The sequence below is a fragment of the Scophthalmus maximus genome, chromosome 8 (genome assembly GCF_022379125.1).
Source record: "Scophthalmus maximus strain ysfricsl-2021 chromosome 8, ASM2237912v1, whole genome shotgun sequence".
Lineage (NCBI taxonomy): Eukaryota > Metazoa > Chordata > Actinopteri > Pleuronectiformes > Scophthalmidae > Scophthalmus > Scophthalmus maximus.
Window position 1 is genome coordinate 1,502,501 of NC_061522.1, and position 12,500 is coordinate 1,515,000.

The window sequence follows — 12,500 nt, forward strand, 5'->3', positions numbered from 1 at the left end:
TGTGAATATATCCTGTTGTATTTGCTCCTCTGTGACAAAGAACTGAATATCTTTGGTGTGTGGACAAATCAAAACATCATCTTTCAGTTTTGGGAAACACGATCAACATTTTTCACCATTTTATGAACCAAACAACTGATCAATTTATCGAGAAAATAATCAACAGATTAATCGATAATGAAAATAATTGTTAGTTGCAGCTCTAGTCTGTAGTGAAGTTTTTACAAATACTGAGGTCATGACTCTGGATCAATTTGAAAAATTGAAAGCTGAAACAAATAAAATGTTATTCTATAAAATGAAAATTTTCTGTGAAGATCAATTTCCAGTTTCTTTTTTATTTAAATACCAGAATCGTGTGTATTGCCAAGTAGGTTCTCACATACAAAGAATCTGCTCTGCTGCATAACAAACATAGTAAATGGTAAATAAAAAAAATATAAGGGGAGGATCAGGCCAATTAACTTAAAGCAAATGAACTTAAAAACCAGGCACTGTAGGTACAAGGGAAGAGCAACTGTACAATCAAAAATGAGACATATAAAAAGTAAAGCTATACAGAATGTGTAATTGGGGCCAGCGTGGTTCTAACGTACTGCTGAATAACAAGTGAAACTCTCCAAAGTCTCAAGCCTTCATTGATCAGGTACACGTCAAAGACAATGTCGCGCGCTCGAGACCTTGCGGCAGTTTTCACCGGCCTGCAGGTGAAATTATTCGAGGCCAAACAGACGCAATGATCCTTCGAGTTAAAGGTCAAACACAAAGAATGACTCATCATCCGGCGGTAGAACTGGAATAACAGGACCATTCGCACAATAACAACACGCTGGAATTGTTAACCGGTTCCATCTTGACGCCTGTTTGAAGCGTCTACTTTGAAGATTAGTTGTATTAAGATGCACTACACATCAACTCACAACAAGTATATCGATTTTATTCTTAAAACCTGTATGTATGTTTAAGTTCTCCTGTTCCCAGTGATGACACTGTGTGAGCATTATTTTGAAGAGAAACCCAGAAAAAATAAATCGGCTCCCTCCTGAATTAAAGTGTCTCCAGCTTGACGGAGCCGTGGAAACCCCACCCTGAAAATGTGAGGTGTTCTGCCCAGACATCTTTCTGCCCCCCCCCCCCCCCCCCCCCCACCTGACCTCCTCCTGGGACCACACGTGGACAGAAAACCTCCATCAACTGATAACAGCCTTCCCACAACATGGCTCCCTGACTGGATCTTACATCAATGCAGTACGGAAGAAAATTCTCAAGAATCTTGTTGTCGGTCAGTTAACTCAGTCCAACGAGTGCCTCAGCCAACGTCGCCCCTTTAAATCAATCAATCTGCACCAGATCTCACACACTAAATAGATGTCAGGCCGATAAATATGTCCGGGAATTGGATCATTATTCCCTGGGAAAATCTGTGAAAATGTCAAACGATGAAAACCATTCCTGGATCCACGGCTTTGTCCGGAATCGGCGACAGAAGATTATTTCGTTCCACCGAGTTTCGCGGAAATCTGTTCACTATAGTTTCACAGTTCAACATGAATGAAGAAGTTTAATTTCCATGCATGAGTGAATAAAGAAATTAATATTCATTGAACGGATCTAATTCTTCCAAGGAGACCCAGTTGTAAAAACTCTCTCCAAGGATTTTCGGAGAAATCCCGTGTTAGAAACTCTTCTTATCTGCTGTTCGTCCACTTTGGGCAAAACTAACTTTTTATTCATCAGCACGACGAGCTTCTCTTCAACACTTCCTGCGAACAAGCTGCAGAGCATCTGAGCCAAAAACCTGTTCGCTGACAATTTATTTACAGATCTGGTTTGGATGCATTGTTGCAGTGATAATGATTTACTATCATTTACAGCTGCACGGCCTGACGACCCGTTAGAAAAGAAACGCCATGACTATTTATTCCTGACTCACTCACTGTATGCAGGTGTAAAGGTCAGTAAGTCATTACTTTTATAGTTATTTATTGATGAATGCATCAGAGAGATTAAATCGTGTCAGGGAAGAATTAAACACCAAGTCCTTAACTACTCCTTATCAGTCACTTACTATGAATCTACAAAGCAGTAATAAATTATTCAACTGCAACACGTATATTTATGACTTATTGCAACTGTGATTGAAAGTTCCTTCTTCTCCCTGTTGACGAATCAACCTCAACACTGGGTCCATTTAGTGGATTTCAGTTGTTTCACACCATCTTCCTCAGCACAGTGAGTTTGCCACGCATGGTGCTATAATAATTTGATTTGAATGGGATATTTGAATATCCATTTTTATAAGAACCTATTGTCCCTGTTTGCTGATGAACATGGTGTGATATGGTAGAAAGCTCCAGAACAGCTACTAAAAGGACCTTGTGGATTGGACCTTGTTTTTTATTGGTTGAACCTTTGATACATGAAAGCTGATTGGTTGAATCATGTTAAACAGCTTCTTCTACATTTCGGAGTCTGGAGAGTGATTCCTCTCCGACAGCAGCCGTTTACTGCATCACCAGCAGCAGGAGCCATTGTTTGGTCCTCGTCCCAAGTTGTTGTTTTATCTCTCTAGAATAAAAACCTTTGCTCACACACAATCTTTCTGGAAGCACAAACAGCTGCTGAGCTCTGCATTCTCCCTTTGCAGCGACACAAAGGCGACTCTGAATTGTCCTCGCCGGCAGCCAATGAGCTGGAAGCCCGGCGGCTCAGTGTCCACCGGCGGCCACGGGCCGGTGCCAGTTTCCAGCCGGACTCCCGCGGGTGTCGGGGTGGGGGGGCAAAAAGAATTTTCTAATCCGTCACCATTGTGCCAAATATCTATAAAAACTTAATGTGCGGGAGAAGCTCTGTCTTCACATGAGGGCCGTCAAATTTCCAAATCACTGTTCATGAAAGAGTACAAAGAAAGAAATGAATGACCCTGAGGATTTCAAGGTAACAATTCAACATTTAACCTTTTCGACTTTGATTTAAGCACAGAATTCGCAATTTTTGTGTTTTATCATTGTAATTCATTTGATCTTATCGGTAATTCTTCTCGTACACACTGGACCATCTCTTGTTGTTTTGCAGGAGAGCGAGAGTAGAAGCAAAGACCAAATCGACGGCACAGGGATGAGCCTGGGCAACAAGAAGGGAGTGAAGGTGACCGGGAAACATGTGCCTCCTGTGGATTGGAGCAGAAGAGGAGGAGGTCCGTCCATCATCCACTCTCCAACCAGCAGACCCATTCCTCCAGAAAACCCCACCGTGATCTCCATTGGCCCTTTGCCTCACAGGCCCCCAGAGCGAGTGGGCGATCGCCGGATGGACGAACCCTCTGCTGGGGAGGACTGGACCGGGGAGGATTCGTCTCACACCAGGGCGTCCTACGGTGAAAAGGGTGTCCCCAGGCAGACCATGGAGGAGCTGAAGACCATCCTGAGAGACAGTCCCCTGCTAAACATCCGTCCGGTGAGAGACGACGGGAAGACAGGGAGTCCTTATACGTACCTGCATGGGAGCAGCAGCAGCAGGAGTGGTAGAGATGAGAGTGGAAGGCCCGACGGACGACAGGAAGATGGAAACCCCCAAAGGGTGTTCAGCACCTTCAAACCCCAGTCTGAGGCTTCCAGAAGGGGGCCCAGGTCCAGAGAGAGCACATCCATTCAGCCTTCCAACATGGATTCATCCAGCTCGTTCAGGTCTGATGCCAACACAAATAGGCAGCCGGGAGTCAGCGGACACTCACATGCGAGCGGTGGCCCCTGGGAAGAGACTGGAGCTTCTCATTCAGGTTGGTGAAGCTTTGGTTACAAGACAAGTCTATCTTCGTCTGATATTTCATTCCAGAAATATCTTCTCCTATGAATTAAAAAAATTTAGCTGATAGATCGAGTCAAGTCTCGCCTTAAAATCTTGGATCTGTCTCATTGTAGTTCCTGTTGTCACTGATGAAGGATATTGATTTGTTTTGCTTCGTGTTTTTCTAAATAAGCTCAAGCATAGTTGGGCATTTGCTTTTTATTTTCCTTTTACTTATTGACCAACATACACCATGTTTGGATACTGTTATTTGGCCTGGCAGGTCTAATTCTACTGAAGTCAAACAGAACTGGTCATGACGCCACCGGAAACAACATCGATTTGTAACTTTAATTTTAATTTTTAAAATGTGAACGCTCATTATTGGAAATCAACGGCTGTCAAATGTTTTTGCAGATATTTCAAACTGTTTTCTACAGATAACGGGAACGACACGGTCGAGTTCTCCGGTAACCAGAGGTTCATTGCAGCCATGGAGCAGATCAAGCAGCAGATCGCCCGAGAGAACATCAACTTTGTCCGCTTCGAGGCCACAGATCTCCACGGGGTGTCCAGGTCCAAGACAGTGCCTGTTCGCTTCTTCCATGTATGGAATTCCATCCATCCATCCACCATGGCACTTATCCTAGCTTAGCCCAAATACCAGTTAGCTAGCTTGTTTTCTTTCAAAATACACATCAACTTCAACTTATTAATTTCATCCATTCACAAAAAGAGATGTAAGAATAAGATTTTTTTGTTTCATATGGAGTCACACGCTGGAACTAACTGACAAACAGCCACAAGCAGACACATTGGATACTGAACTACTGGTTGGATGGATAAACTTACTGAATAAATAAACAGTGACAAGAAATACAAATAATATATAATCTGAAAACAAGAAGGCCCAATGAGTAATAAAACAGACTAACTACCTGTTTTCCTGTACCTCCGTACTTTCTATTCAATTCAGTTTTAATTGTACATCTCCAAATCCAACATGACATAGATACTGATCTCCTAATGAATCTACTTGACAAAAATGCTAGTTTACTCCTTTAATGTAAATGTTGCACCCGCAGGAGAAAGCCGTATACGGGGTTCCAATGCCGAGAAGTTACCTGGAGCTAACGCTGAGCCCCAAGAGCAACGAAGTGGACAACGCCAGCGCCGCCAACTTCAGCAGTGATATCCTTTTGATCCCCGACCTGTCGACCTTCAGGGTCCTACCCTGGGCCGAGCAGACGGCCCGGGTCATCTGTGACCCCTGCACAGTGACAGGAAGCCCCCTCCGCACTTCACCACGCCTCATCGCCAAGCAGCTCCTCGGCCAGCTCCAAAGCCTGGGGTTCTCCCTGCACTCCTCTTTCACCTACGAATGCTGTGTCCTGGGAGCGCCGGACCGGATCGGGCCGAAGACGCTCCTGTTCCCTGCTACCACCCTGCTGAGCAACCATGACCTGCCTTTCTCCCAGCAGCTGGTGGACAGCATGTACTGCATGGGCGCAGACATAGACAGCATTGCCTCTGCCAGTGGGCCCGGCCAGATGGAGATCATTCTGAGGCCAGAATTTGGGATAGCGGCTGCAGATAGCGCCTTCACCTTCCGCACCGGTATCAAAGAAATGGCACGGAAACACAGCTACATCGCCAGCTTCTTCACCGACGATGGGCTGTACAATGCAGGGGTGCTCTCCCACAGCTTGTGGGACGCTAATGGCCGACGTAGCCTCTTCCACAGTGGGGAGAAGGCAGGCGAGCTGTCTGAGATCGGCAGGAAATGGCTGGCCGGGCTCCTCACCCACTCTGCCGCCCTGAGCTGCCTGATGTCGCCCGGCCTCGGCTGCCGGAGCCACATCGCCAAGACGATCAAAGACCCCAAACGGATGCTGTACGCCACCTGTGGCTGCAACGATAACAGCAGCTCATTCAACATCAAATTCCACGGTGGGAGGGAGACGCACATTGACAACAAGCTGGGCTCGGCCATGGCCAACCCTTACATCGTGCTGGCCGCCACAGTGGCCGCCGGACTGGACGGCATCAGGCGCAACCTGAACGTCGAGAGCCTGAACAAGGCGCCCAGTCAGCAGAAGGAATTTGCCATTCCGGTGAAGCTCGACGATGCGCTGGAGGCGCTGGGGGACGACCACGTGATCCGCAGCACCCTCGGGGAGCCGTTTGTCCAGTATTTCATCGCCATGAAAAAGTTTGAGATTGAGACCCAAGAGCTGGATGACGAGAGGAACAAGTGCCTGGAGTATTTTATCTAGAAAGTCTCATTGTTTCATAACATATATTTATATAACGCTGTTCCTGCTGCCATATAGGAGCATGAGAAACAACAGCTTCAATATAAAAATTGTTGATTTCATATATTATGTTGATACATTATCCTAAGATTTTAGATATTTTTCAGATTCATTTTAAAAATAAAGGTTTTATAAAACTTTTTGTTGTTTTCTGTGTTTTCTTTTCCCAGTACTTTTATATCACTGCTGTCACTGGTGTGTGCATAACGGTGCACACGTTCCAAACTCAACCAACATCATGAAAACAAAGAGTCTTCGTCCTGCACCAGGTGGACAAGTTAAAGTAAAGCTGTAACTCTAATGTGACGAGGTTGTCTCTTCTTTCTTCAGTCCAGTTTTGTCTTCTGATGTGTAACGAACTAAACAGCCTCTTGCGGTTGATTATGTGGCTGCAGAATTTAGGTCTGGTTTTGCTCTAGTTTGACGGAGATCTTTAAAGGAATCTTCTGTGAACAGCATCAAACATTTTCTCAGCCGAACGTCACATCATTTCATAAAAAATACACAAAGGGAAAATCTGCAGATATAAGGCGTTTCTTTTAAAAACAACAACAATATGCTTTGACTTTTTTAAAATTGTACTGTATGTTTATATGCACAATGTTAATCTGGGAATTTTGACATCACTATTTGTTTTCACAAAAATTTACAACAAGAAATGACAGTTACTGATGACAAGTATATTTCATTAATTACAAAAAAATAAAAATGATCTCAAGTCCCAGTTACTAGGACTGTTTTTTCCCAGTTGTGCCAGAATTGTACATATTTTTACACGAATCCCTATTTTTTTTGTCTTACTTTCATCATTCATCTGCTGAAGAAGATCACAAGCTAAAGTCAAAAGCTCCAACAAAAAGCAACAAATTGAAACAGAGGTGAGCTTGTTTCCACAAACAGGTTTCCAAAGTCAAGAATGAACATCCACTCACCACAGAAAAACTAAAACAAAAAACCTCCAATAATGGATGTTGTAGTTTTTAGACTAAACAAATGTGACTAACAGTATTAAATAGTGCCATAGTTAGTGTTTTCATCGCAATGAAGTTGTTGAATCTTTACCAACGCCTGAGCTCTGTGGCTCAGAGGAAAATGCTCAGGATACGTCAACACGACTCGTTGCCAGGTAACGTCTGTTGTTGGTCTTTATCTCGTCGTGGGATTTGTTGTAAGAAAAATATAGAATATTAACAGATTTATACTTAAACTAAACTTTTAGACAGGACAAACATATTCAATTCGACACATTTTTACATTTTTTTTTTTTACACTTCAATTTCTGTTGATGAAATATTTTTCACTGTCTAAAGCGCTACTGTCATCTTCACCCGGCTGTAACCACATAACCAAATTACTTGACTGACTGCTATCTTCACATCAACTAAACTTCCCCCCCTTAACATCCAATTCAGGGTTAATACAAAGACACTTATTTCATACCAGATCCAAACAAACCACATCTTTCATTCAGCTTCTGTCTGATTTGGTCCAATGATGACATCGTCTGTTTAGGCATCAGATGATAAATAGCTTCCCTGATAAGCTCTTAGCCACATTATTAAATAAAAGTCACTGCAGGGTTGAGCACAAACAGCCGGTGTCTGAGCCCAAACAGATCAATTAACGATGCACTGACACCTCCTTCATTCATGAGTGCGGCGGCCCTCCGCTCTCCCTGCGACTCTACTTATTCTTGCCTATGAAATTTCCTACTCGCTGCATGAATCGTCCCAGTTTCTTTTCAGTGCCACTTTGTGCCTGATACATTGGGTAGCCAGGGTCATGGCTGCCATGCCAGGCCGTCATGCCTCCGTCTTTGTCTGAGGGACACATGGTTTCCGTCCTCATCGCTTTGTCTACCGTGCTTTCAGTGGTGAGCAAATACTCGTATCGGCTGTAAGCTTTCTCCCTCCTGGCTTGAAAGACCGTTGTCCCCTCGTCGCTCAGAGTGCTCCTCGAGCCTCGATCCTGCTCCGCCGCGAGGTTCGTCTTTCTTTTGCTTGAACGATGGGGAGATAATCTTGGGAACGCAGATTTATGCCTGTCAGTGTCCGTTGGACTGCTAGTCTTCTGCGACCTGGAGGTGCTCGGCGATTGACCTTTCTTTGTCGGTTGCCCTGCAGCAGTTGCCTGTGAATGGTCCGCCCTGAGGGGTTGGCTTGATCCCGAGGGAGTCTGTGATCTCAAAGAGGCCTTTCTCTGGAGGGACTTCTCCTCTTTTTTGGATGCTTTCTTTTCGTCTGATGAAAGCATCGCTTGTACTTTCATTTTAATGGAATTCTTCCTCTGAAGCGTAGGTTCCTCTCGCCGCTTTTCTGTTTTACTACTCTTACCATCTGTCGCATGCTGAGATCCTGCAGATGTGTTTAAAATCTTTGGCGTGTTTTCTGCTTCACTAGATGCTGATTTCTTTGTTTCCTTTGGAGCAGCTGAACTGTTGGCCACTTTACCTATTGAACCATGACTTCCTCTGGCTTCATCCTGATGGTCTGATTCTGCAGGCAGGCTTGATTTCACAGGGTTCTCCGTTGGAACAGCTTTTTCACCTTTGGTTTCCTCACATCCGCTGTTGATTAGCGTATTTGAACCATCTTTTTCTTCAGGGATCTCAATCAACGACTCCATCGCTCTCGGGTGATGGATACTGAGACTGCTGGAGTGCAAATGAGAGAGTTTGAGCGATGGGTCGTTCAGTTTCATATCCAAGTCAGAAGCTGATATTGTCCTGGAAGGAGGCTCCAGCCAGTCGTATGTCTGCATTGTCTGTCTGTCACCTTCATGGTTTGGCTCACCGGTTTTCTGGTTGGCTGATTCCATGTTACGACCATTTTGTGCATGGAACTCTAATTCCAACACATTCTGCTTCATGTCCAGATTTCTCAATGAAGACATGAATTTAGGTCTATCTAAGGCGGGATACATAGACCTCAGGCACTCTTGGCTGTGCCTGAGATTGGCATATTCCTGCAGACTGAGCCTCTTCTGCCTCATTTCTTCCAACCTGGACTTAATGTCCCTGGACCTGCCGTGAATCATCTGTGACTGTTGCTCGTTTAAGCCTGTGTTACTGCTGTATGGGGATGTCATGGGGGATAACGCATCCCGTGATGCATCCAGAGGCATATCGCTCTCATTGAAGTATGTGTCCATCTTCCACCTGTGCAGTGACGTTTCAGAGTTGAACGGGATCAGATTCTGGTCTGGGCCGTAGCGAGTGCGATGCCGAATCTGCTGCTGGGACAACCTGTTTGTTGGCATCAAGTTCGATCCCGTCCTCTCCAGGAGTCCAATGTCCTTGGTCCCCATCCTCAGCCGAGTCATGGAGTTTAACTTCTGCAGTTCTCCGCCATAACTGTGCCCCCGCACCAGCTTCCCCATGTCAGGATAATGAGACTGATGCAGCCTGTCCTGCACACTGAGGCCCCTGGCGAGTGTGGTGGGGTTGTTGAACGGATCATCCTGACCACCCCTCATTCCTTGCATCGCTCTGGATGTCATGTGAACTTGGTGAAGGGAAAGTTGGCTGGAGTTTGGGCTCTGCAAGGCCACAGTGTCTCTCAGGTGCTGGGCAGGTGGCCTCTCCCAGGACAGAACTGTGGGAGCTGTGGAGCGAGCGTACAGCCGTCGAAACTCTTCGTCATAAGAGGAAACCAGCTGACCAGTAACCACCAAGACCATGCTGAGGTTGATCTTCTCATAAGACCATGTAAAGCTGAAAAAGAAAATGAAGGCACAGTCAACACAAAGAGAGACTGACAGAGGGACACAAATGTGGGGGAAATTGAGAGGTCAGATGAGCACTGACTTACCTGTAAGTTCCATACAAAACTGTTTGGCAGTCGACCAGAATGAACTTCTGCTCCAAACCTCCATGAAACCTGACCCCAGACTGACACTGGTACTGCTGCCCCTGAACTGTCCGGATTCGAATGTTCTGTGTGGAAACAAAATCACAAAGTTAACTACCTCAGCTACCTTCTGACATGATTTCATGTTTGTACATTTGCCCCTTTCAAATTGGAAAATGTATTTTTACCTAAGCCTGCAGTAACTGCAATTTCTGGCCACTTGGGGGCAGCAGTGAACACCACACTTATCTATTTACACAGCAACTGTTTGCTGACAATGTAGCAGTTGGTCCAGACGTCATGGAGCAACATTAGCATTATTTGGAATTGCATCGCTGGGAATATGGGGCCGGTTGAACCAACTGGACTTTACTAAGACTGAGCTTTACTGCTAACTCTGTCTTAGTTAAGATCATTCCTCGCACCAACCAAACTTACAACTCGTCTTAACTACGTCTGGTCATAGCGATGCAATTTTGTGCCAATAGACAATGATCCCCATGACTGATGAACGTCAGAGCGATCGCTGAAACCTATTCATTTATGTTCAATTTAATTTGCTCCGCCACAAGTTTTCGCTCATAAAATCGACTACTTTACCTACTTTTATTGCCCCAGATGGTGCAACAGTCGGACTAAGAACGCCAAGTTACGACCAACGTATCGCAAGACCAGGCGTAAGACCAGCTGGTGCAACCGGCTCCTGTAAGTGTACAATTAAAGAAACTGAATTCGAAACACGGCCTCAGCTGCAGGGATCCCTCTGCATTCCAGTAATGGTGTAATGACTGTTACTGCCTCAGGTGGCCGCTAGTGAGGCTATGAGCTCCTTCCGTTAACCCTTTAATGTCCAGTTTGGGCATTTCATGTCACCTTAAGCAGCTTTAAAGTTGGGACCATCATCACACCCCAAACTGACTGCTCCTTACTGCAGCTGTAAGTTTACAGTGAGTGAAATATCCAAACCCAAGTCGCCTTGTCTTTTATCACCGTTTAGTCAAAAGGAAATATTCTATAAAGGGTTTGCACGTCATTTTATACAAATGTGTGTTTGGGTTTTGAACAATCTTTGTGCTGAACAGCGTGAGTTGACACCTCATGACCTTAACAACCGGAGGGACATTTCAATTCAAGGGTTTTAAATGAATACTTCAGATATTAATACATCAGGTTTATTTCGGCCCTCATCTTAAATACTTTATGTTCCCTTGTTCTTTCACTTCTCCAGTGGAAAATGACATACAACATATAACACAGTCGGTTCTTAAGTAAATCAAAAATAATTTAAATTTTAAATGAGATATATTTCACTTGGGGGGTTTTAATTAAATTCTAAACTGAGTAGAACAGGATTTTTTTCTTTCCATTTCCATTACTAGTAGTGTTAACACACACACACACTCACTCACTCACTCACACACACACACACTCACTCACTCACTCACTCACTCACTCACACTCACACACACACACACTCTCACACACTCACACACACACACACACACACACACACACACACACAGATGAATCCTTTGTGGCTCTCGACAAGATCGAACCTGCGTCTCTGTTTTTCCGCGGCTGGTATTTCTACGTGGCTACTGGCTACGCAATTTACAGAAAGATCACAAGCGTGTTCATTCTGTCGACTCGTGGTTTGAACTGTTGAAACATCGTCCTGACGTGGTTCAACAGGAAAATCCGGCCGCGCCGACAGATCAGTCAGTCCTGCGGCGGCTGCAGCCGCCTCACATGTTAATGACAGGTAGAAACGCATCGGGGGAAGAAACGATGGTGAAGCATTTCCACAAGGGCGCCGAGCAAATGTCAGACTTAATCCACTTAATGCTCCTGCCAACAGACGAAAGGTCGTCGCACAGGCGAAGCTTCCTCCGCCGGCACATCTACGGAATACTGATGTACGGAATACTGATCTGCAAACACGTGACGGGAGGAGCAGAAAAATAGAAAAGTACATTTTTCTTTTAAAGAGGCCGGAAAATCTCCACTTCAGATCCGAAGTCCTGTGAATGTTGTAGACCAGACGAGAAGAACCGATCTCCCTCTTCAACTCTACATGTTGAGCACAAGATGAAATGTCCGTGCACGAAGGGACTGGAAGGTGTTTGTCTTTTTCACACTGCTGGAGTCTTGGCACTTGAACTCATGTTTGCCAGATCTGGGCCACGAGCGCATCTTGGCTTAAAAAAGACGCTATCTATAAGACTGTAAAAAATAAATGGACGTCGTCAGCCTGTATTCTCTGGAATCACCAACAGAGGGCGACTCCACTGGTTGTTTCTGTAGGAGTCTGCGAGAGAACGACTTGAGTCATAATGTCGGTAACACCGGGGGACGAGGGAGATGCTGCAACATTTGTTTTAGGAGTTCGCGGTTCAATCTCTTGTTTCAAGTCTTCTTCAATACACGACGTAACAGCCACATAGACCATAACGCACCGGGGCCGTGGATACAGCGTGATTGACAGCTGGTGCCGTCCAATCGGCGCACGGTTGCAGGTGTAGGTGGACGAGCTCTGTCAGACCACACCCCC

At 45.1% G+C, this 12,500-nt stretch overlaps 2 protein-coding genes across 3 annotated transcripts in view; one reads left to right on the top strand and one right to left on the bottom strand.

Annotated features, from left to right (window-relative positions):
• Positions 1-2,353: 2,353 nt before the first annotated feature.
• lgsn (lengsin, lens protein with glutamine synthetase domain) lies at positions 2,354-6,241 on the top strand. The gene is made up of 4 exons (XM_035638215.2): positions 2,354-2,937; positions 3,076-3,778; positions 4,227-4,393; positions 4,872-6,241. Exons 1-4 carry the CDS (start codon positions 2,914-2,916, stop codon positions 6,060-6,062), a joined length of 2,085 nt encoding a protein of 694 aa, XP_035494108.1. The 5' UTR covers positions 2,354-2,913; the 3' UTR covers positions 6,063-6,241.
• Positions 6,242-6,484: 243 nt separating this feature from the next.
• Positions 6,485-12,500, bottom strand: part of LOC118313024 (protein FAM83B-like) — a 10,174-nt gene continuing 4,158 nt past the window's right edge. The window contains exons 3-4 of one of the 2 annotated variants that reach the window (XM_035638213.2): positions 9,911-10,035; positions 6,485-9,813 (exon numbers count right to left, since the gene is read on the bottom strand). In XM_035638213.2, the coding sequence (XP_035494106.1) occupies positions 7,785-9,813; positions 9,911-10,035 (2,154 nt within the window). In that variant the 3' untranslated portion in view covers positions 6,485-7,784. The remainder of the gene's footprint in view (positions 9,814-9,910; positions 10,036-12,500) is intronic. The other variant, XM_035638214.2, reaches the window with a different exon arrangement.

Coding starts and splice junctions, on each gene's coding strand:
- lgsn (XM_035638215.2), top strand. CDS start 2,914: ATGAATGACCCTGAGGATTTCAAG. Junction 3,779..4,226: donor GACTGGAGCTTCTCATTCAG/GTTGGTGAAGCT, acceptor TGTTTTCTACAG/ATAACGGGAACGACACGGTC. Junction 4,394..4,871: donor TGCCTGTTCGCTTCTTCCAT/GTATGGAATTCC, acceptor TTGCACCCGCAG/GAGAAAGCCGTATACGGGGT.